The sequence below is a fragment of the Ovis canadensis genome, chromosome 7, assembly GCF_042477335.2.
Source record: "Ovis canadensis isolate MfBH-ARS-UI-01 breed Bighorn chromosome 7, ARS-UI_OviCan_v2, whole genome shotgun sequence".
Classification (NCBI taxonomy): domain Eukaryota; kingdom Metazoa; phylum Chordata; class Mammalia; order Artiodactyla; family Bovidae; genus Ovis; species Ovis canadensis.
Genome location: NC_091251.1, coordinates 40,092,395 through 40,117,278, shown reverse-complemented (window position 1 = coordinate 40,117,278; position 24,884 = coordinate 40,092,395). Strand labels below are relative to the sequence as shown.

General features: G+C 41.5%; 1 protein-coding gene across 2 annotated transcripts in view; it reads right to left on the bottom strand.

The window, feature by feature from the left end:
- FMN1 (formin 1) overlaps positions 1-24,884 on the bottom strand; it is a 435,744-nt gene that overhangs the window by 205,565 nt on the left and 205,295 nt on the right. For both annotated transcript variants that reach the window (XM_069595979.1, XM_069595980.1), the window contains 2 exons: positions 18,337-19,103; positions 12,564-12,714 (listed from right to left, as the gene is read on the bottom strand). In XM_069595979.1, coding sequence (XP_069452080.1) covers positions 12,564-12,714; positions 18,337-19,103 — 918 coding nt within the window. The remainder of the gene's footprint in view (positions 1-12,563; positions 12,715-18,336; positions 19,104-24,884) is intronic.

Sequence of the window (24,884 nt, the reverse complement as noted above, 5' to 3'; positions counted from 1 at the left end):
ATCTAGTCAAAGCTATGGTTTTTCCAGTGGTCATGTACAGATGTGAGTGCTGGACTATAAAGAAAGCTGAGTGCTGAAGAATTGATGCTTTTGAACTGTGGTGTTAGAGAAGACTCCTGAGAATCTCTTTGACTCCAAGGAGATCAACCCAGGCAATCCTAAAGGAAATCAGTCCTGAATATTCACTGGAAGTACTGATGCTGAAGCTGGAACTTCAATACTTTGGCCATCTGATGCGAAGAACTGACTCATTTGAAAAGACCCTGACGCTGGGAAAGGTTGAAGGTGGGAGATGAAAGGGATGACAGGATGAGATGGTTGGATGGCATCACTGACTCAATGGACATGAGTTTGAGTAAGCTCCGGGAATTGGCGATGGACAGGGAAGCCTGGCGTGCTGCAGTCCATGGGGTTGCAAAGAGTCAGACACGACTGCGTGACTGATCTGAACTGAGCACATGCATGTTTATGTACGCATAGTTTGTTATTGTTGTTTAATAGCTAAGTTGTGCCTGACTCTTTGCCACCCCAAGAACTGTAGCTCACCAGGCTCCTCTACCCATGGGATTTCCTAGGCAAGAGCTGGAGTGGGTTTCCATTTCCTTTTCTAGGGGATCTTCCCAGCCCAGGGATTGAACCCCGGTCTCCTTCATTGGCAGATGGATTCTTTACTGCTGAGCCACCAGAGAAACCATACATAGTTTAAAGGACTAGGAAAGTAAACAATGTATGGACACCCACCTTAAGAAACAGAACTGTTAACGCCTTTGAAGGCCCTCTACTTTCCCCTACAGCTTTCCTCTAAAGGGACCATTTTTTCTAAATTGCACATTTATCATTCCCCCAACAATATGCCGGCAAATTTGGAAAATTCAGCCGTGACCACAGGACAGGAAAAGGTCAGTTTTCACTTCAATCCCAAAGAAAGGCAATGCCAAAGAATGCTCAAACTATTGCACAATTGCACTCATCTCACACACTAGTAAAGTAATGTTCAACGTTCTCCAAGCCAGGCTTCAGCAATACGGGAACCGTGAACTTCCAGATGTTCAAGATGGTTTTAGAAAAGGCAGAGGAACCAGAGATCAAGTTGCCAACATCCGCTGGATCATCGAAAAAGCAAGAGAGTTCCAGAAAAACATCTATTTCTGCTTTATTGACTATGCCAAAGCCTTTGACTGTGTGGATCACAACAAACTGTGGAAAATTCTGAAAGAGATGGGAATACCAGACCACCTGACCTGCCTCTTGACAAACCTGTATGCAGGTCAGGAAGCAACAGTTAGAACTGGACATTGAAAACAACAGACTGGTTCCAAATAGGAAAAGGAGTACATCAAGGCTGTATGTTGCTGCTGCTGCTAAGTCGCTTCAGTCATGTCCGACTCTGTGAGACCCCATAGACGGCAGCCCACCAGGCTCCCTTGTCCCTGGGATTCTCCAGGTAAGAGTACTAGAGTGGGTTGCCATTGCCTTCTCTGAAAACCTGTGCTACCAACATAGAATACTTATGATAGCCAAATAAAAATAGTACTAGAAAATGCAGGCAAATGTATCATCTTTTTGTTCTAATGCATAGTTTTCTCTTGGCACATCTTGAGGATGGGCATCTCTGAGCATCTAGCTTAAATTCATTTACTTTAATTACACAGCTGTGTCCGAACAGGTCATGGACACACACACACACACACACACACACATACACACACACACACACACGAGAGGATGAGATGGATCTCTCCCAGCCTTCTGGGGGTTCAGGAGTCATCCCTGCAGGAGAGATGAGGCTTCTGGATGGAATCCAACCTCCCCTTCTCTTTTAGGGAGTTTTCATTGTTCTTATTCCTACTCCTGATGGTCATGATGATGGTGGTAATAGTACGGTGGCAGCAGCAGATATGTATGCATCAGACATGCAGCTAAACACGTCACAGATTATTTTAATTCTCACAATCACCTGTTGAAATAGATTATTTGTTACTGTTATTCTCACTTTACAGATGAGGGAGCTGAAAAGAGGACGCTTAGAAAGGTGAAGGGACTTTCCCCATGGATGAAGTGATGACTCAAAGAAAAAGAAAAAGTGAAGCCTGTGTGGTTTCCAGAAACCCCTGCCGAACCATGACTCTACCACCTTCCATACTTAGAGGAGTTGTGACTCTTGGTGCCCTGGGTTTGCTGGAGGAAGCAACTGATTGGAAGCCTTGAAACTGGCTTCTTGGTGGCTCTGAGACAAACACACACCAAGATCTCAGCCAGCTGGTGTGATCTACTATGCTGGCTTGTGAGTTGAACTTTCTTTTCCGCATACCTTCAGCCTCTGAGGCTCAACCCTTCCACTGGTGGTGAATGAACGGCTGTGTCCTACACAGCTGAAGTTGACAGACCTCTAAGCCCAAGAGCGTAAGTAACACACAACAAAAACATTGCATGGCCTAGTTTCTCCAATGGCTTCCTAAATCATTCTAAACATTGCATGCTTTAGGCATCTTGCTGCTATTCTGAATTACATTCTCTAAGCAACCATCTCAGTGTCTCATTTTTTCCATTAGTAAGATGATTATAGTACAGAGTGAACTATTTATGATGAGGCCCAGCTCAAGCACTGTGGCTTTTGGTTGGCTTCATTGTAAATACATCTTTCTTTGTTAATTAATGTACCTTAGCCTAGGGTTGTAAGTAACACTAATTTATGTTTCTGAATTGAGCAGGGAGGAAGAGAACCACACCCAGAGTGAAAGATCCAAGATCTTCAGAATCAATACGCACACCATAACCATTTGAAAGTGAAGTTTAAAAGTCAGTATTTGTGTTTGCTGTAAACTAAGGAAGCTGTACAAGAGGGTCTACAAGAGAGTCAAAAGTGATGTGATAATTAGGTCATGAATTAACTCCCTGGTCCTTGCAGCTCTAGACCATTTTTAAAGAGCCCTCCCACCTTCTCACCTCCTAGGATATTTTGCACATGCGAAATGTCTAATGTGACTAATACGGTACCCAGCATAAAAGTTAATGAATGAAAATGAAAACACTAAGACTCAGGTTATTTAGTAACCAGGGCCTGGAGCCAGACCCCAATTAAACCACTCTTGTGGTGAAGGAAGGGATCAAAATGCCCAATAGGTTCCATCTGGCTGCCCCTGTGGGTCAATCTAGAGCCCCATAGCCTCCCCACCTTCTCTCCCCAGCGACGAGGGGCTGGGGCAGTCCTCTTCATGGCGTAGAGGGAACTTCATGTAAGGGGCTTGGCAGTGAAGGAAATCAGCTATAAGCAAGCACCACTCCCCAGCCCTTCCCAACCCAACCCCTTTTGCCATCCATTGCGCTGGAGGGGCATAGCCTTCCAATCCCATTTGTACCCCACTGAGGAGATCTGATAATGGTCCTGGCAGAGCCATGGCTTTTCAAAACTTCTGGCAGGGGCCTCGCTGACCCATAACTTGCCTACACACATGATTTCTTCTCATACTGTCTTTGTAAATTGACCATGGCTAACCTTGTTGCCCTAATCAGATCAATCAGAATAACATTTCTTTAGCTGCCGCACGCTGGCAGCCTCCTGGGCTGAGGCGTGACTGTGAGTCAGGCTCAGATACTGAAGGCAGATTTTGGAATTTCCAATGGTCTCAGGTTTCCTTTGCTTTTATCACAGTTGGTGAGCTTTGTTGGGTTGTGTTTACAGCCATGCAAATAAGCCTCAGCTGGAGAGAAATCTGGTCAGGCTAAAGGAAATCAAGCTCTGGGACAAAGGGTATTTTATAAAAAATCATAAGTGTAGCCATAGTCCTGGGGTCAAGCCAGACTGTCCTAGGAAACATGTGGATGGCTTTGTCTGGTGTAACCTGAACTCTGGGCTTGGCCTCTGTACTCTGGAAACTCTATCAGAAGATGGAGGGGAGGCTGGAGGGCCACACCAGCTGATAGGAGCTGGTCAGTTCAGCCACTGGCTACCATCACCAAAGATATTTTTTATTAAGTGGAGACAAGTGTGAGAAGGAAAATATTGCATCTTTGGGGGAAGAAACGTGTTTGAGAGGAGTAGATCCATGTTATTCATTGACTAAACCAGGTCCAAATTCATGGTTTCATTCTACTCACACACTTGTACAGACTCAGCTTTAAAATGTACGTGTGAAAGTGTCCACATACAGGTATGACGTGATACTTTGCATCTGGAAAGCATCTTTAGAAATATCTGCTCCAGAGGCCATGAGAGTTACCAAAACTAAGGCCAGAGAGGTCATGTGATTGGACACAGCAGCTAACCAGTTACCTTCAAGACCAGACCACTGGCGCCCTTCCACTGCAGTTTTCCCCCATCAGATTTCCAGTCCTTCAAAACCCCAATACACAGAGAAACTATTTTAAAATAACTCTCCAGTACGTTTCTGTCTCTTAAGACCATTGTTGTTGTTTAGTCGTTTAGTCACGTCCGATTCCTTGTGAACCCATGGACTCTAGCCTGCCGGACTCCTCTGTCCAAGGGATTTTCCAGGCAAGAACACTGGAGCGGATTTGCCATTTCCTTCTCAAGGGGATCTTCCCAACCCACGGATCGAACTATGTCTCCTGCATTGGCAAGCTGATTTTTTTTTACCACTTAACCACCCGGAAAGGCCCCCTTTAAGATTAGGGGATTACTAAAACCCTAACAATTATTCCCTGAGCTTCCATATACCTGTGGCTCATACAACATGGTGCTTATGGTGTCAGGCAGTTTGATCTATAGGTCTGAGCACAAACATGTTGAATCACATGCCTTTGCCTTGTTCAGTCGCTCAGTCATGTCCAGCTCTTTGTGACCCCATGGACTGCAGCATGCCAAGCTTCCCTGTCTTTCACCATCTCCTCGAGTTTGCTCAGATTCATGTCCATTGAGTCAGTGATGCCATCCAACTATCTCATCCTCTGTTGCCACCTTCTCCTCCTGCCCTCAATCTTTCCCAGCATCAGGGTCTTTTCCATTTGTCCATTTGCCCTCTAATAATGTCCCCATCTGCAAAGGAATAGTAATGACCATATCTTTGGAATTTATCTAATCAAACTTTATCTTTTGACAGATGAAAGCCCTAAGATCCAGAGAAGCTAAAGAATTTGCCCAAGATTCCATAGTTGGCTAAATTCAGAGCTGTAAGTAGAAACCAGGTCTATGGACAACAAAGCCAGCACTCTTTCCACTAAACAAGGACTAGAAAATACAATTCAGGCTTCTCCAAGTGAATATAAAGTCAGCACTTGTAGTTAAATTCAGACCAACAGACCTTTTGTCAAGTCATTAAGAGCACAGGTTCTGGGATGGTTGGTGGATTCATCATGGGCAAGTTACATAAACCTCTAAGCTCCAGCTTCCTCACCTACAAAATGGGAATAATCATAGAAAGATCTCACTGGGTTCTTACGACAACTGGATAAATTAACAAACGCTAGGAGCATTAACCATTATTATTGCTATTGAAATCTTGTCACCTTCACTTGAAAGATTCTATATAAATACAAGATTATTAAGGCTTCTGTCCACATTAAGCACATATTTATTAATGTGCCCACGTGTGTGCATGTGGCATGGGGGCTGTTTTGACCTTTGGCTATATCAGAGACGTGTATACTTTGCAAAGCATTTATGTGTTCAGTTTTGCAAGCATCCATGTGACTTGGGTTTGTGACTTAAACACACATATAACATCTTTGCTCATTCTTGGTATTTCCTCACATACTTTTAGCTTAGCACTGGAGGCCAGAGAGATCACTGACACCATCAAAGTCCCTTCACTAACACTCATTCTCAAACTACTGTCTAGCTCCAGCCAGTCACAATCTTAGAAAAGGTCTAGGTATATATACAAATGTGTTAAGTATAAATGAATGAGGTCCAGAAAAATACAGGTGAGATTTCAAAAATTTTACTCTACTAGGAGTAAAGGATAACATCCTTAAAAACTAAAAAGATATTTAGAAGTGTTCTCTCATAGTACGTCTTGTAACATCTAATCAATTTCTTTATTTCCCAATCAAAGAAGCCTGAGTCTATATTCAAATACATCTTCACTCCCTTTAGATATGGACAATGTAAAGAACGCTGTGTGTGTGGCGGGGGAGAAGAAGGAAGGTGATCCCAGAATCAGTCTCAAAGGGGCTAAGTCTAATATTTCATAAATTTTTATCCTGCTGTCGTTCATTCTAAGTACTGGAACCGCGCCTACTAACGATTTCTATTCTACTAATACCTATAAGTCTTTCTAGTATGCATTTGGCTCCCAAAACTTTGAGTGGATAATTTGCTGTGAAATCTGGCCTCATGGTCCAAAATAAAGAAATTTAACAAGAAGAAAGGTAGTGCTGAGGGGCAGTTAACTCTTTTGTAGGTTCTACTGCCCCAGCTCTAGGATAGAAGCCACTTTAGCTCTGGAGCTCAGCATTCGAAGGTGCCCTCTTGTGGTGTGGGTAGGAACTGAACACCCTACAATCCTTGAGCTGGCTTGAGGTATAAACCCAGATTAAGCTAACTGTTTTAACAGCCAACAAGAGAAACATAGCTGAACTCCAAGAATAATACTCAAACTCAACATTCTGAAAGAATCATTGATATCCATACTTGACAAGTTCTAACAACCATTAAAAAAAAATAAGTAAATAAAGTAAAAGTACAACTCAACTTTCTGGGCTGTCTTATTTCCAAATAAAATTTACAAGACAGAATTTTTGTAAGCTGGTGCTTGCCATGGAATAGAAGCTCCCGTTTGCTTTCAGTACATTTGGCCAGTCAGGGATCTTTAAACTAAAGAGCAGGAAAGCCCAGATCATTCCAGATATCACTCAAAGAATCTGGACATAGCACTAATAACCTCAAGGTCATATATTGGTATAATCAACACATGGGACAAGTGATTTCACTCACTGCTATAGATGATAACCCCTAACCTCACTGCTCATTTTTCAAACACATGAGAAATGGAAAGGGCTGGGCAAATGCATTCCCATTCCTGGGCGGAAAGGGGCGGGGAGGGGAATAAGCCACATACCTTACCAAGGCGGTCCAGAGAAATGATCTTTGTACACAAAAGCTGAAATTATATAAACTTGGAAGGCAACAGGTTATGAAAACCCTATAAATTTATGTTCAGAATTCCAAATGATGTTCTCCTTCCACTATTCTCCCCTCCCCACTAAACTGAGACACCAAGTCTGGGATTTGAGAGTTGCAGCTACAATCCTGGCCAAAGTGACCCAATTACAACTGAAAGCTTTTGGCTCCAGGAAGTTTCAACAGACAAGCCTCTGAGGGACCATCACCACCCCTCCCTACACCATCACCCCCACCAATGATCAGGGAATAGCCACTATCTCATTGATTCTTAAGAAATCTCTATTAAAACGGCCGAGGGAGAGGAATGATTTTTATGTATCGTACAGAGGAGGGAACAGGCACAGACATTATTCCTAATTCAAAGTAAGATCATGCCATTTCAACAGAGAAAGAACATTGGCAGGTCATGCTGATTTTCTGAATGCAGCTGGGCAAGTTTAGAAAGCAATTGGAAAGTTTATCGGAGTAGCTACTTCTCTGACAGGCACCAGGACAAAGAATCTCAGACGATGAAAGCAGCTTTCTGTCTCCTTGTCAAGGCGCTGACCTGCCTTTCCCCAGAATACATGGAACTTAGAGATAGTATAAATATGGGCGCAGTGACGGTGAAAACTCTTACTTCACAGTGCAAAAAGACATATCAACCACTGTAAGATGAACTACTAGATGTCTGCAGTATGTGCCATTAAAGGAAGCTGTGGAATTCTTCCACAAATACTGAAGAGCAGGGATGATCTAAAGATGACCATTTGCAAAGCTTCAGGAAAGGACACGCTTATATTTGAAGGCCCTCTAACAGTGGTTTCCAACCTTTTTGGCACAAAGGACCTGGTTTCGTGGAAGACAATTTTTCCATGGACTGGGGGTGGGGGGGGGCAGGGCTTGGGATAATTCAAGTACATTACATTTATTGTGCACTCTATTTCTATTATTATTACATTAGTCCCACCTCAGATCATCAGGCATTAGATCCCGGAGGTTGGGGACCCCTGCTCCACAAGGTTGTGGAAATCCGTGATGTTCAAGAATTTATTTGCAAAGTTTTCATATTTGTTCATAAACTAACAGATTATTACATTTCTAGAGAACACTTAAAAGTACTTTCACAATCATGATTTCATTTTATCCTCAGAACAACCCTGAAGGGTTGTTATTCCCTATTTTATAGAGAAAGAATTAGTGTGTACAAGTTATACGACTTTCCTGAAAGCTGTCAGAGAGCAAAAAAAAAAAAAAAAAAAAAAAGGAGGTGGTATTAAGCATTGGTGGTACAGACAAGAGATGATGTTTTGAGCTCTGGTTCTCAATTTGGTAAATGTTACGTTTGTCGTGGCACAATGGTCTCAGGTCACAAATGAGGAAGGCTCATGTCTGAGTATGCAATTAAGAATTTGTCATAGTCAGGGTCAAAGGAAAACAGTTCCAATTCTCCATATTATTTTATAGTTGGACTTATACCCAAAGTGTCTTTTTATTCAAAGATTTAGATTCCTATTGAAAGACCCTGAAGAAAACCTTGGATAATTTCACCATGTAGGACACCTCTTAGATTTGCACAAGTATAGCTGAATCCTGTTGATAATTCTAACAGTGGCTATTCTCATTTATAAATGTCAAAATCAATTACCCTAGTAAAATCTATCATCTTTAAGTATAGCGAATTACTGTTTAAATTAAGGAAAAGTGGAGATATATACTGAGGCTCTTCTACAGCCTCCCGAGGTTCTGTTATTATCGATGACTTCCTGTGAAAAGCGTACAAACCCTGGAAGTCATCTTTATCTTTCTAGATCTCATTTCTTATGGGCCAAAATGAAGGTACCGAATCAGTTGATCAGGAAGGCTCCTTCTAATTCTTAGACTGTGTTTAACTAGAAAACCGGATCCTGGCCCAGTTTAAGAAAATATGTATCAAAAAGAAAAGAAAAGAAGCTATATATCTGTTTACTTAAAACTAGTGCCAGTGGTGGGAACTGTTATAAAAGATGGAAGTAGAAACTCATATCTGAGTTTAGGAGAACCATGAATTTTTGAACAGTTCTCAACTAAAAATGCGGGATACACAGATGGAAGCAAACCAGCTCTGCTTAAGAGATGCTCACATATATGTCTCAGTTCTAGCAAAGTCTCAGAGGCCAAGGTTCAGAATGCTGAATTTTTGAAACTCCAACATATACTCCACCTTTGGTCACCATAAAAAGATGTGTCTGGCAAGTGTTTCCTGGTCATATTGTATGGGAATCATTCTGTGGTTAGGCTAACAAAGCTGGCCTCCAGGGCTCAAAGTCCCAGTTGCTCACAATCGCTAAAATTCACTTTCATCCTCATTCTCAGAGAAAAGAAAAAAAAATCTGACTTTCAGAAGAGACTGAGGGACCCATCTTGATGCTGGAGATCTGGCCATGGGCACAGAGGGAAGGCGTATAGGGGGCAGGTTCAGAGTTTTCTGGCATTGACTCAACTCATTATTTTCTTTAAAACTTAGAATATCTCAGCTCTAAGGTGGCATACAAGCTCTCTGCAGACTTCAAGCAGCCTCAAGACCATCAAAACCCTGTAGTCATTTTATTGTTTAGTCGCCAAGTTGTATGCGGCTCTGTGACCTCATGGACTGTAGCCTGCCAGGCTCTTCTGTCCATGCGACTTCCCAGGCAGAAATACTGGAGTGGGTTGCCATTTCCTTCTCCAGGAGCTCTTCCCAACCTAGTGATCGACCATGTCTCCTACTTGGCAAGTGGAGACTAAGCCACCAAGAAAGCCCAGTCCCTACCTTTAAAGAAAAAATAGTGACTTCACATGTGCACAGATTCTTTGGGGGTAACAGCAACCTCAATGTTCAGAAAGATTAAAGAGCTTGAATGAAGGATCTTTTACCCCTCAGAAAAACAAACACATCAAGTACTAACTGCCTTAGTGAAAAATCCTTTGTTGACAAGGCAACCAATTATAAGAAATAAGAATAAACTAAAAAAATAATGCTTTCATGTTTCAAAAAACAAATGCTTCAATGTTTTAAAAATTCCCATTCACCAAAATAGAAAGAACTAGCATTATGAATAAATAACATGTAATCAAGCATCCAGAGAGAGGAAAACACAAGGAGTAATAGCAATCTTAAAAGAAAAAGAGAACAAAAGTAAATTTTATGTGATACTGGGTAAGAAAACATTCAATGGATTTCCTGGATGGTCAGAGAAAACTTCCTGGAAGAGGCAATATGATGCCACCTTTGGAATATAGAGATTCTGGTTCTGCCTTTTGCAGAGAAACAAGCAGTCTTCTGTTCCTATAGATGGCATTTAAAAAGCAAGCTGGCCTGCTAAAGCACATTATTTCAATATCATAGGATTCTAATCACACATGTAAATATTTCATAGTCTATCATTTGACTTCTTGCCTGTAACTAAGTTGTTTCATGCAATCTGTCCTCTTAAAAGATTTGTTCTGATATTTAATTATAATTGGGATCACATTTTTTATCAGGAAAACTGATAAATTCCATCAAACAAAACAAAAAATTCCATCAAACTTAAGAGGTAAAAAACTTTGATCATGATTTTCATGTATAATTCAAATCAGTGGTCCAATCTGATTAAACAGAAAATTGCATTCAGACTTCTGCCATTTCCCCCACGATGAGGCACAGCAGATTTCTCAATCATAATGTTATTTGAGATACCAATGTATGCACCTCAGTGTATAATTTAAGAATGAAGAGTTGATGAAACTCTCATTCGATATTAGACACTCTCAAAACGCTTCTCCCAATCCTCTTAGATTTGAATTTCACAACATCCTGACAGCTCAGGTAGACCCAGGTATTGTTAATCCTGTCTTAAAGAGAAGGGAAAATACGGCCTGAAGAAGTGAGACAAGCTGCCCAAATCACACTGTAAATCAGCAGCAGAACCAAGCACTGCAAAGCTGACCCTTGAACAACCAAGGAGTTAATTTGCATACAGCTTAGAGTCAGCCCTCAGCACCCATGGGTTCAGCTAACCACGCACTGTTTAGGACTCTATTATTTCCTATTGAAAACTATCCATATCCAAGTGGACCTGTGCAGCTCAAACTCACACTGCTCATGGGCCAACTGACTTTCCTCAACACCATCTATGTTGTCATCGCAACACAAAGGCAGAGAGACGGCAGCCGTGGCAGCAACAGTGGCAGAACGAGAGCAGCAAGCACTGGCTGGGGGCTGCCTGGGTGCCAGGCACTGGGGGGGCACACTGTATAAGTGACCTCACTCGAGTCTTTCTTAGAGCAAGTGGATAGCGGGGCAAGGCAAGTGAAAGGACTTTGACTTGGGCCACACAGTCAGTGCAGGGCACACTGGTCACTCAGCTCCACACCTGTCTGACTGCTTGATCATGCTCTCTGATGGGTGGCTCATGGCCTCAGATTTTTAGCCCTCAAGCCTGCCCAGAGGTCACCTTCTCCATGAGGACTACTCTGAACACGCTGTATTCAAACTTGTAACCCGTCCTCCCACTCCTCCCAAAGATGATCCTCCTTACGCTGCTTTTATCACATGACTTGACTTTTTGATGTTATTGTTAATATAACGTTTTGTTTTTGATGTTGATTGTTAATATAATCTGTTTTGTTCTTTTACCAGCATACCCAGGTGCTCAGACAGTGCTATCCAATAGAACTTTCTATAAAAACAAAAATGCTCTTCAATCTGCTGTATGGTAGCCACTGCTGCTGCTGCTGCTGCTAAGTCGTTTCAGTCGTGTCTGACTCTGTGCGACCCCATAGATGGCAGCCCACCAGGCTCCCCCGACCCTGGGATCCTCCAGGCAAGAACACTGGAGTGGGTTGCCATTTCCTTCTCCAATGCATGAAAGTGAAAAGTGAAAGTGAAGTCGCTCAGTCGTGTCCGACTCTTAGTGACCTCATGGACTGCAGCCCACCAGACTCCTCCGTCCATGGGATTTTCCAGGCAAGAGCACTGGAGTGGGGGGCCATTGCACCACTAGCCAGAAGAATAAAACTGAAAAGTGGCAAATGCCACTTGAAGAAGCAAATATTTCAATTAATCTAATGTTATGACATAACCTTGTCACATGTGGCTCAGGAATACCCTACTGGATAGCATGGGCCTAAAACAAAAGCTAGCACAAATACACTCTCAATAAACAGTTGTTCAATGAATGAATTTATAAATAAGTAAGGCATATTTTCCACATAGCCTACAGACCACTTTTCACTAAATTAGTTTTTTTTTTTTTCAATAGAATTAATGGCTGGAAAAAAGTTCAGATTAAGAAAATAGTTTGAAAATTCAGACAATATGACCAAAATAGTAAGTTCAGATTTCTCAAACTATTGGCTCCTTGATGTCATCCGTGACTCAAAACCTTCCAAAACATTTTTTTGAAAACAGAGCGAAAGCAAACCAGCAGCACACAATGAAACCCCATGCAGGACAAAAAACAGTGACATAGTTATGATTACTACAGCCAGGCAATACCTTTTTGACCTTGTTTTTTTTCTCATAGGTCTCTGAGAGAGGTTTTTTCTTCTGCTGAGGTATGTCTTTGGAGAATAAATACTCAAATTCGCTAGTATCCCGAATATCAGGTTCTTCTAAGGAATCCCATAAAGTTGGCGTAGAATTTTGGCTTAAAAGAGAAAAAGGGAAGTTAAAGGTAAGAACCAAACAAAATAGAACAGAATACAGCAACATCCTTAATTCATTTTTTAACTCCTTTAAAAACTCTAATAAAGCTTGAAGAAAGGTTTTTATGGTTATATATTTTAAAATCAAAATATACTACAAAGCATTAAAGCAAACAGAGATTTCCAAAACAGAATGGTCCTTGTGTGAGTACCCGTTGTTTCAAGAAAGAACCAGAGAAACCCCGTGGGGCCAGAGCTCCTGGGGTGTGAAAGCTGCCCCTCCCTCAGTCTATGGCATTTTCATGATGGGTAAAAATGGGCATTGTATAAAGGCTGAAAGTGAAGTGAAAGGGAAAGTGCTAGTCGCTCAGTCCTTTGCGACTCTTTGTGACCCCACAGACTGTAGCCCGCCAAGCTCCTGTGTCCATAGGATTTCCCAAGCAAGAATACTGGAATGGGTGGCCACTTCCTTCTCCAGGGGATCTTCCTGTCCCTGGGACTGAACCATGGTCTCCTGCATCGCAGGCAGATTCTTTACCATCTGAGCCACCATTCTGAGACATTCCGTGGGATAATTCCCAAATATAATGAAAGTGGAGTGATAAAGCAAGGATTTATCCTCTTGTAGATTTTTTTCTGTTCATTTCAAATATGGTTTTTGGGTTTAGCTCACATCAACTAAGTACAGGACCCATATATGTATATATACATATATATGAATAGGCTGTGCTTATTTAGACATATTTGATTTAAAATATACTATCTCAACAATAGTGTTAATAAAAACAAACAATGCCATGCACCAGCCCCCACAGAGATCAGCTAAAACACCCATGCAGAGACTGTATTGTTTGTTTGTTTTTTTCTCTCTCTAAAAACAGGTACAGCCTAGTTTTGAAACAAAGGAAGGAAAGAAGATATGGGAAATCAAGTTCAAAAGAACTGCCTCTCAGAACGGCCTTAGATGGATTACTATTCAGGCTCCTTTTAGCCAGAATGTATTTTCTAAATATCTACTTTCTTAACTTACTTTCTCACCTTATTTTAAAACACTTTTAATGCCCAAAGATGGTTTAAAAAAAAAGTCTTATCTACTCATCAAATAGACACATCAAATGTGTATGTTTGTTACGATCCATAATATCTAAAAATACTTATCTTTGTTTCAATACATATTTTCCCAGTGAATGAAAAGGAAAGAAACTACTCTTACATAGTGTGGTCCATACAGTTTTTTGATACTAAATGACAGGCTTTTTTGTATTTGAAACTGTTGGCAACCCTGTCTTTTCAGGCCTGAGTGTTCACATTTTGCTATGTGTCTGCCTTTCCTGTGAAATATGACATTTGGGTTCTTGCCCATAACCAAACTGAACATTTGCTTTTCTCCACTTTTTTTTTGTTTTCCTATTACCATTTCTCTAACGTTACATTTGAGGCATTTAAGAATATATGTGTGACATATGTAAGTTATAATGTATGACAGACAGTGAGTACCTATGCAATCGTCACCCAAGGGCTAGAACATTCCCAGTGAGGTGCATCCATCTGTGTGTGCTCCTTCCTCAGCACCGCTCCTGCCCACACTCACTTAACTTCAGTTCAAAACATGAACACCTTTAATGTTAAATGCTTTTCTCAGCTGCTCTTGGCAAAGGGGTTCTTGGTGGGAGAAGACAACCAGGAAATTGTGGAGCATGCTGCCTCAGAACTGTGGACAGGGCCTCAGCAAGGTTCTGGGAAGCTAAGGAGAGGGTGCCATGCGGCAGGTAATGTCATGCACAAGGAAGATAATTCAGACCTATCCCTCATCTCCTGTACCTGTACCACCTGGCCCCAGCTCCAAGGACTCTGAGCTCAGGTCAGCATGATGAGGGCTGTACCTCACTCATATACTGAAGTAAATTGGCTTTGGCAGTCATGTTTAGCAGCTCATGACCATTTCCAACATTATTTCTATGGGAAAAGGCATTTCCAAAAATGAATCACAGAATTTTGGAATACTACTTCTTAGCAGGTTGCAGGCAACTGGGTTGGTGGGGCAGTAACAAGGAGCTGCTCTCACAACGGACCGTCTGCCATCATGTCAACTTTTTCCTGACCACTGAATCAATTTTAGCTCGAAAGAAGAGGAAGAGGAAGGCGGGAGGAGGAGGAGGTAAGGGGAGCGATAATGGAGCGGGGAAGCATGCAGGCATAAGCAGGAAGGAGGCTGGGGCAGGAAGAGGGCAGAGGGTGAGGAAAGATGCTTTCTCCTTAGGAAGGCACTTATGAGGAAGCCCAACAGAGTGGCTGGATGAGTGTTTTTCTTTAAAAAAATAAAATAAATGGCTTTTCCCTACTCGAGAAACAGAAAACAGACATCAGAGAAAGCAAAACAGTGAAAGTTTAAAATCCCATTAGCTGGAGGAGAGGCAGTGTATATATAATAGAGAAAATTCATTTTTTATTCCTAATTCCTCAGAAGACCAAGATAAAAATTTGTCACGTATATTATGAAGTACTTGCTCCTCTGGTGATACAAAATAGCACGTCTTTCCAAATAATTTTACTTCTGTCCATAATGAGTAGTACGCAGCACCTTCAGACCATTTTAATTTGAAAGATGTAGTCATGCTCCGAGGTACAAAGATATTCTGAGGGACCCATAATAAGAGACTAAACCCCTGTGCCTAGAACTCAGGCTCAAAGCTGACATGTTCACCAAGCAGGGATTTCCTGAAGTCCCAGGTCGGGAAAGTGGGTACATCCATCTAACTTTTAATTTAGCTCAAAATGGACTTGCTGGGGGCAGCAGGACTTCAACCTCCATAAGCCGACTCTTCCTCTGCAGCCGGCAGGGTCCACATTTCCCCATTTTATAAGAAAGTTGGTCATTTTGGATTAGAAGTCGGTCCTACTCCAGGCTGAGCTCATCTTAACCTACCTAATCACATCTTCAACACGCCTATTTACAAGGAAGGTCACAGTCTGAGGTAAGGGGGAGGGGTCGAGGCCATTAGTGAATCAATTTGGGGGGAAGCAATTCAACTCGTAACAAAACTGAAGCCCTAGATTTATGGTGAAGCTGGTAAGAACTGGAGCATTCAACTGTTTTCTTTCTCAAAATGTCCAACTACATAAGGACAGGAAAAATCCAATGATTACCTCCAGCTTGTCTTTGTTGTCTTAAACAGTGAAGGACTCACATCTCCTAGTTGTTACTATTACGCCGCTGATATGGTCCAGGCTATTATTTGCTCATGAAGTCTTATGGGAATGAAGCTGAGGCAGGTTAGGCAGACCCAAGTGTGGAACAGCTCTGTGTGCCCTCAGAACACACAATGCCAGGGCTGACGGGTGAGCTTCATCACCCTGGAATGACTGCACATTAATTTGAGAACACTAATAAGGGAACACGGCTCCAAATATTCTGAGAAATAGTTTCTTAGGAAATGTCAGCTGAGCCTTGAGTGGGAAAAGAGGAATGCTAGTACACTGGTTAATGGTAGGAGCTATTTCAGGACTATTTCATGGTGCTTTAATCATTCATTTGGGAAGTTTAAATAGAGAGTATTAACATTAAAAAAAAAACATTTGTGGCTCTTATTTTTTGATGAGAGGAAAGGGGCCAAATACAAAGTATACAATCAACTTGGTTCACCATACGCTAGTGTCAAGGTGTGCCCCATCCCTCCTAGAGTGATTTCCATTTACTTGCTCACCGAATTGCATGTTATTTTGTTCAATATCCTGCCATTTCTAAGCAGAATGTTACATAAATAGAAAAATTTAAAACCACATCTTAATTTGGGGTATAAGTTCAAAAATTTAAGTGTGAAAATCTATTCTATATTTGCTGTTCTCTGCCAACAAATGAACTTCACATCTAAAGAATAGTCAAGAAGCCAATCAATATCTTTCTCATTGTTCTCCTGATGGGCTCCAAAATGAGGCAGAAGAAATCCAGTCAGATCTTTTTGAGTGGAAATTTTCAAGCAAGCATCTCTTGCTGCCTTATAGACCCACCATAACAACCTATACAAATGGAAGATGCTTTTTAGCTACCTACCCATTGGCACTTTCTCTAGAGGGCAACAAAGTATAAAAATGTGAGGGCACTCAGTGGTGAGGGGTATCAGAGTTCAAGCAGAGATGCTTGATAATTTAATACTCCCCTCTAAACTCAACATTCAGAAAACTAAGATCATGGCATCTGGTCCCATCACCTCATGGCAAACAGATGGGGAAACAGTGGAGACAGTGACAGACTTTATTTTGGGGGGCTCCAAAATCACTGCAGATGGTGACTGTAGCCATGAAATTAAAAAAACTCACTGTTTGGAAGAAAGGTTATGACCAACCTAGACAGCATATTAAAAAGCAGAGACATTACTTTGCCAACAAAAGTCCATATAGTCAAAGCTATTGATGGTTTTTCCAGTAGTCATTTATGGATGTGAGAGCTGGACTATAAAGAAAGCTGAGTGCCAAAGAATTGATGCTTTTGAACTGCGGTGTTGGAGAAGACTCTTGAGAGTCCCTTGCATTGCAAGGAGAGCCAACCAATCCATCTTAAAGGAAATCAGTCCTCAATATTCATTGGAAGGACTGATGCTGAAGCTGAAACTTCACCTGATATGAAGAACTGACTCATTTGAAAAGACTGTGATGCTGGGAAAGATTGAAGGTGGGAGAAAGGGATGACAGAGGAAGAGATGGCTGGATGGCATCACCAACTCAATGGACATGAGTTTGAGTAAACTCTGGGAGTTGGTGATGGACAGGGAGGCCTGGCATGCTGCAGTCCATGCGGTCGCAAGGAGTCGGACACAACTGAGCAACTGAACTGAACAGACTTAAAGAGTTAATGACTCAGCTATCTCTGGTTCTTTGAATACAAAATGAAAAATTACAGCTATTTGTTTAATATACACATCATGCTGCTGCTACTGCTGCTAAGTCGCTTCAATCGTATCCGACCCTTTGTGACCCCAAAGGTGGCAGCCCACCAGGCTCCACCATCCCTGGGATTCTCCAGGCAAGAACACTGGAGTGGGTTGCCATTTCCTTCTCCAATGCATCAAAATGAAAAGTGAAACAAGTCGCTCGGTCGTGTCGGACTCTTTGCAAGCCCATGGACTGCAGCCTACCAGGCTCCTCCATCCATGGGATTTTCCAGGCAAGAGTACTGGAGTGGGGTGCCATTGCCTTCTCCATAAACATCATAGGGCTGATGATACTATCCTAAAACAAGACAGATACTCTAAAAATCTTCAGTGAACCTGAAGTATAGACTCAGGCTCGGTGTCTTTATGACCTTTCACTAATTTCAGGGATACAGGAGGAAACTCTAACATAGCTCTGGGCTCTTCTCTAACCTAGCAAATGAATATATGCCTTTAAGAAGGGTCTGACATAGAACATGTCATTTCTCCCAGCCATCAGTCCATACAGAACACAGAGAAGACCTGGTGGGGACATTCTTCCCAAAACATTCTAGCCTCATTTATCCAAGGCATTCACTACCATGTTTGAGAACGAGTGCCACACTGCAAAGACACTGAACTCGTAAGAATACAGCATCACCTGTGCAAAATCCTGCAAATTCACAAGCTGAGAATGGACCAGGGAGTTGAATTTACCTCTTATCACTTATTTGTATCCTAGTCCAGTACAGAGGCTTCATTGGACAACTGGGTTCAATGGCTGGCTTCCGAGGACACTGGCTGGAAGAAGGGCCAACTCCGAAGAAGAGTCCAGGAGGAGGTGGGGGTGCGAGTCCTGGGGGTGCTGGAGCAGGAGGAGGACCTCCGCTGTTGGGCAGAGGGATGGAAGGAGGGGGAGGTGGGGGAGGAGGAGGTGGGGGAGGTCCAGCACTTGGAGGCAGAGGAGGTGGGGGAGGTGGTGGCGGTCCAGTATTCACAGGTGGTGGCGGAGGTGCTGGTGGCAAAGGTCCAAGTCCAGGTTGGAGGGGAGGTGGGGGAGGGATAGCTGCTGGTAGTGGTGGGGCAGGAGGAGGAGGGGGAGGGGAAGGAGCTGCTTTCTGCTGATTCAGTGAGCTGCCTTCTGCAGGTGGTACACAGGTGTCTTTGTTGTCATTTGGGGGAGAGAGTTGGCTTAAAGACGAGATGTTCAGCTTTTTAGGTATTATTTGGTTACTTCTGGTTGTCTTGCCTTCACCTTCGCAGGGTTTGAGGAAAGTCTCTCTGTCTGTCTGGATGCACACATTTCTGAAAGTCTTTGGAGGGCAGTCATCATCCGTGGAGACACATACATCTCTCATCTCTTCGCATCCTCCTTGCCATCGGTGTTCTATCTCGTGTTTGAGATTCTCAATGGTTTCTTCCAGTCTTGCTGTTATCACTGCATGCTCACCCCGGATGTGAAAGGCTTGAAGTTCAAACTGAGCCTGTAGAGATATCAATGGGAAAGGAAGCAAAAAATTCATAAAAAATCAATGATCAGAAATAAAATATTCAATAGCATCCCCATACCACCAAAGCATAAGGCTGCACAGACATGGAAAGACAAGAGTCATTCTGAGACTCCTACAGGGTATAAATTTCACCTTATGAATTTTCCCAGGATTTAAATAGCTGGAGTAAAAACAATTTCATCCAATCTGAGCTCACAGGCAACAATAACCATGGATTAAGGATAAAAGTAAAATAGTCTTCTAAGAATTTCTACTGGTTTTAGTATCAAATGCAAAAGAAAACTTTTAATAAAGATTTCAACATGATTGAATATACCTTTCATTACTTTTGGTTTGAGAAAAAGAACGAAAAAAGGTCTGGAGATCCTTTTGGCTAGGAGCTGGTACTCTCACGGTCAGCAATAGAATGTCTCCCCTCTGGAGTTCCCAAAACAACACAGCAGAAAGAAAAAACTCAGGAGGAAGTTATGATACATGTGCTTTTTTTTTTTTTAAGTTTCCATATCAAAGCTGCCCATGCTTAGTATTTGTGTCTGTTTATAATCATTCATAATATACTAATTAAAAAAAACAATTTAAGTGCAAAGAAAATGAACCTATTAAGATCTGCTATCAATATACTCTATATTTTAAAGTATTTTATAGGATACCTGTCTTTTTAATGCTTATCTTTTCAGTTATGTCAATGCCTTGAATCCATTCCTTTTCATTACCAGCACAAACTAGCATACTCTTGGTTCTTAACTAGTCCATTTCCCAGCATTCAAAATTATTTAGCCTTTTACAGTTAACTGGGAGGCAATAATTTACAAGTTTATTGGTTTTTCTAAAATTCAATTTAAGAGTAATTAAATACTTCTGGTGAACCTATTTAACTTCTTTCTTCCACATCAGACTGCAAACTCCACAAGAAGAAATCAGGGGCAGTATCTGTGCCTTTATTTCTGTACCCTAGCAGCTAGAACAGCAAACACATGGTACTGATGAGATGGATGGATAAAAAACCACTGTAATAGTTACATTCAGTCACTGTCCCAAAAGCCTGCGTTATGGCTTATAAGACGTTCTTCACTGTACTTTCAGTCCACAAATATCTAGAACACCAAAGGATATATAGGTACAGCTATATCTTACATTAATAAGGTGCATAAATAGTTTCAATGGCCTAGTCTGTCAAGGTTATGACACAGCAAAAGGTGGCACTGTTTGGAACATTAGTTCTGAGTAAGTGTTACTGTTGCTAAGGATAATATTAGAGGAAGAGATGAACAGATTTCTAATCATTCTTAAGAATTTCCAAACAATGCCATCTTTGGTGGAGTCATAGGCATAAAACTAGGAAAGCTTCAGCAGTCAGGATGAACAATGTACTACAAACACAAAAGCCCATCCATCTTTCATGAGTTCTACTATCTGAAAGGAACTTCAAGCTTCATTCAACTATGTGATCAAGATCATCTTTGGGGACTTCTCTGCTGGTCCAGTGGTTAAGACTCCACGCTCCCAATGCTGCAGGCACAGGTTCAATACCTGGTCAGGGAACTAAGATCCCACATGCTGCATGGCCAGAAAATAAAATAAAATAATAATAATAAAAAAAGATCATCTTTGTTTGGACATTCTACCCATCTCCATCTCCCTCTCCTGCCTACCTCCACCCATATTTCAGCCCTGATTACCATCGTAAATTATCACCAGTATTTAAATTTCATTTTAATGCCTACTTTAGTTCTACCATAGCAAACTAAATGTTGAACGTTGTTCCTGACGAACTTGTTCACCTAAGAAGGTGAACAGTCAGACAGTATTCATTTATTATTTATTTGGCTGCACCAGGTCTTAGCTGTAGCATGTAGGATCTTCAGTTGTAGCACATGAACTCTTAACTGTGGCATATGGAATCCAGTTTCCTGCAGGGATTGAACCCTGGTCGATGGGAGAGCAGCGTCTTAGCCACCAGGCCACCAGGGAAGCCCCAGCAGTCAGATAATGTTGATGAGCCAATAATTTTACAGTCTTCACCTTCTTAATAATATGAAAGAGTTACAAAGACATGCTCCAAAAGGAAACTTTCTTCTCTCATACAACTGGATGATATCTACACAAAGGTCCCCATCTCTCCCATTTCCCACCTCTCAACCAATGATCTTTTAAGTTGGCTGAATCTGGTGAACTCATCTATACAGACCATTTTGATGGCTCTGTAATTCATCTGTTTAGTGTAGTGGGTAGAGCACAAATTGGTTAGGCTCCTTAACTTCTCTGTATATCAGTTTTCTCATACAGAAAATGGGGGTAATAACAGAACCTCACAAGGTTATGAGAAGTACATGAGTTAATATATGTAAAACCAGAGGGGAGTGTCTGGAACACCAGAGAAAATATCGAAGTTTGCTACAATGGTAGTATTAATGGTACTGCTACCAATGCTATTACCACTTATAGTAGTAATAATACACTGGTATTATTTTGTCTCTTTGCTGCCGGACAGACCAGTGGCCATGTCACCTTGCTTTCAGCTCTCAGCATGTTTTCCAGCACCATGCTCTATCCTTCTAAAGCAAAAAATAAAGATACAAAAATCCTTCTTTAATCCCTTGTAGCTGTTGCTCTTTCTTTTCTCACTCTCCCTCTTGCCCTCTCGGCTGCATTGTTGAAGTTGACTGCTGCCTTGCCTTGAATTTCTCTCTACATCCCTGATCGTCAAAATTCTCCACCCACCCCTATTTTCTTCCTATTTCTTGGCTCTCTCCAGTCAATCAGTGGACTCCTCTCCCTCCATTCATCCCTTAAATGCTGTTCCCCAGGCATGCTCCTTCCCATTTTACCTTTCTCACACTACACAATCTCTCTTGGTCATCTTGCATACTCATGAGGTAAACGACAGTCATTGACTCTATCACAACTTCCAAACTGGTATCTTAAAACCATAATTCCAACTATCCTCTGGAACTGGTCTACCTGAATATTTTTAATCAGCCATCTCAGAGTCAGTATGTCTGAAAATGAACTCATGATGTCAAAGCTAGGTCTCCTCCTCCTCTGAAATTCTTCTTTGCAATTAACAGCATCAACGATCCCTTTCAGAAATCTGGATATCATGATGGATTCCTTGTTCTCTCTCATTTCTAACAGATTATCGATGAGTTTCATTAATTTCTCTGATTCATTCCTTACCTTCTACCCCCAATGCCTCACCTCTTCATTGGGTTTTAGTTACCTGGACAGTGACAAGAGTCACCTCAATAATATTCCTGATCCTGGTTTAGACACATTCATTCATTTTTTAAATTCATATCTTTATTCCTTAAAATCCCTTCAACAACTAGCCATGACTTATAAGCTAACATTAAAATTGTTTAGCATGGCCACATTGAGAACTCTTCTGTATTTGCCCATTTTGTCCACTCTTGGCCCCTGCCTCTTCTCCAAACATGCCCTAGATTCCAGTTCTATATAACCTCTCTCTCCCAGGACCACACTTGTGCACATGGCCTTTGCAAATACTGTCCTCTCTTAACACCTCTACTGTCTGCTGCAAACACCCAAGGTAAGGGGACAGATTACCAAACAGAGATTCCATGCTGGCTTCCTGACAAAGTGTACTTACTAATATAAAGAATAACCAAATAAGAACCATTAAATTTCTTTGTACTCCATATCAATATGCCCAAATAGCCCAAATAAAGAAACCAGTTACCTTTGCTCTTCCGTTTCACAACTTGTTTTGATCATTTCAATTTCATGTGCAGAAGCTCAACATGACAGAGTAATTTGAAGTGATTAAAGTAATAAGCACCTTATTCATTCTGTGTCTGCCCACATGTAATTGTCATTTAGCCACTCAGTTGTGTCCTACTCTGTGCTATCTCATGAACTGTAGCTCCTCTATCCATGGGATTTCTCAGGCAAGAATAGTGGAGTGAGTTGCCTTTTACTCCTCCAGGGATCTTCCCAACCCAGGGATCAAACTCATGTCTCCTACATTAGCAGGTGGATTCTTTACCACTGAGACACCAGAGAAACCCCTCCATACGTAATAGGGAAGAACAAATCTGACTCCATATTAGATTGGTTCCTTTTGCTTTAACCTGTGTGCTTTGTTGCCTGTGCTTAGTCATGCTGGCTCTGTACCTTTTATAAAAGAATGTTGTCTATAGTCTAAAATATATAGGACAGCTTGTTCTCAGGGATCTGATCTTTACGAGTCCATTCATGAACAGAAAAAAACTTGCAGTAAGAAAGAATAGCATTTGTCTTGTTGGAGGTTTACAGGAACATTCTCACCTAATCTACATGGACAGAGGCAAGAACAAAGGATTCTGACACCGGTAAGTTTGCAACAACTGATCATCCCTCCCTCACCTTGCCTATAAAAGCACTTTGCTGAAACCCTTTGGAGAATCTGGGGCTTTGGGGGCATGAGCTGCCTGTCTCCTTGCATGGTCCTGCATTAAACTTTTGATCTAAACATGTCTAGCCTCACTGTGTGCTGGGCACACAAACTTGCATTCAGTAATACATATCCTATACATAGTAATACATATCCTGTCAATTATTTCAAATTGTTATTGGCTCTATTACAAATGGGGCTTTCCAGGTGGTGCCTGCCGATGCAGGAGATGCAAAAGATGCAGGTTCGATCCCTGGGTCAGGAAGATCCCTTGGAGCAGGAAATGGCAATCCACTCAGTATTCTTACTTAGAAAATTCTATAGACAAAGGAGCCTGGCAGACTATAGTATGAGGTCATGAAGATTTGGGCACGAATGAGCACGCAAGCACTATTACAAATAGGCATCTCAAATCTGTATATCATAAACCAAGCCTTCAGGAAAAGTATCCTTTAACACTTTTTCACTCTACTTTCTGTGCCACTTTTACTTTCTACCTGGAAATCATATACTGTTTTCCCTCCTTTATCTAGAGCCATAGCTAGAAGGACTGTTAATGATTTGATGAATCAAATACACAGAGTAGAATTTTCTGTTATATAATCATGTACTCCCAGGCATGACCCTGGAAATCTTTATGAAATGTCAAGTTCAGACCCTCACAGTCAGAATTACAGATAAGGATGGATCAAGGGAACATAACGCTTTTAAACCCTACTGACTCTCCTTTCAGTCTCCTTTACATTTGCACGGAACATGTTGTTTATACACAGTAGACAAAATGACTACAAACCTTCCAATCATTTTTAAATAAATGTTCTTTAGGACACAGGAAGCATTACAAGTTTCCCTTTCCCCAACCTTCTCTGCTAAAAGTCTGTTGTTTTTTCCCATTTACCCTAACATCATTTGAAAGGAGGCAGGTCTAAGTTTTGACATCTTTCCAATCTCCCCTAAGTTTTATCTCCAAATTGCACCTGAATTTTTATCTATCTTCCATTATTTTTAACTTGATTGCTTCAATTACTTTCATTTTCAATCACATTCTCTTCCCGCCTGCCATAGTCTATTAGTCTATATCCATTTTCTTCTAAACAAGATGCAAATTCACAATCTTTAAGAGAGCAATCCCAATTAAAACACTTCCAATCCCCCTTTTCCTTGATTGATACTTTTTTATCTGTTTAAGGTAATGGTTCTCAGGCTGCTACCTATTAGAAATATCTAGAGAGGGTGGGATGATTTGGGAGAATGGCATTGAAACATGTATAATATTATATATGATACAAATTGCCAGTCCAGGTTCGATGCATGATACTAGATGCTTGGGGCTGGTGCACTGGGATGACCCACAGGGATGG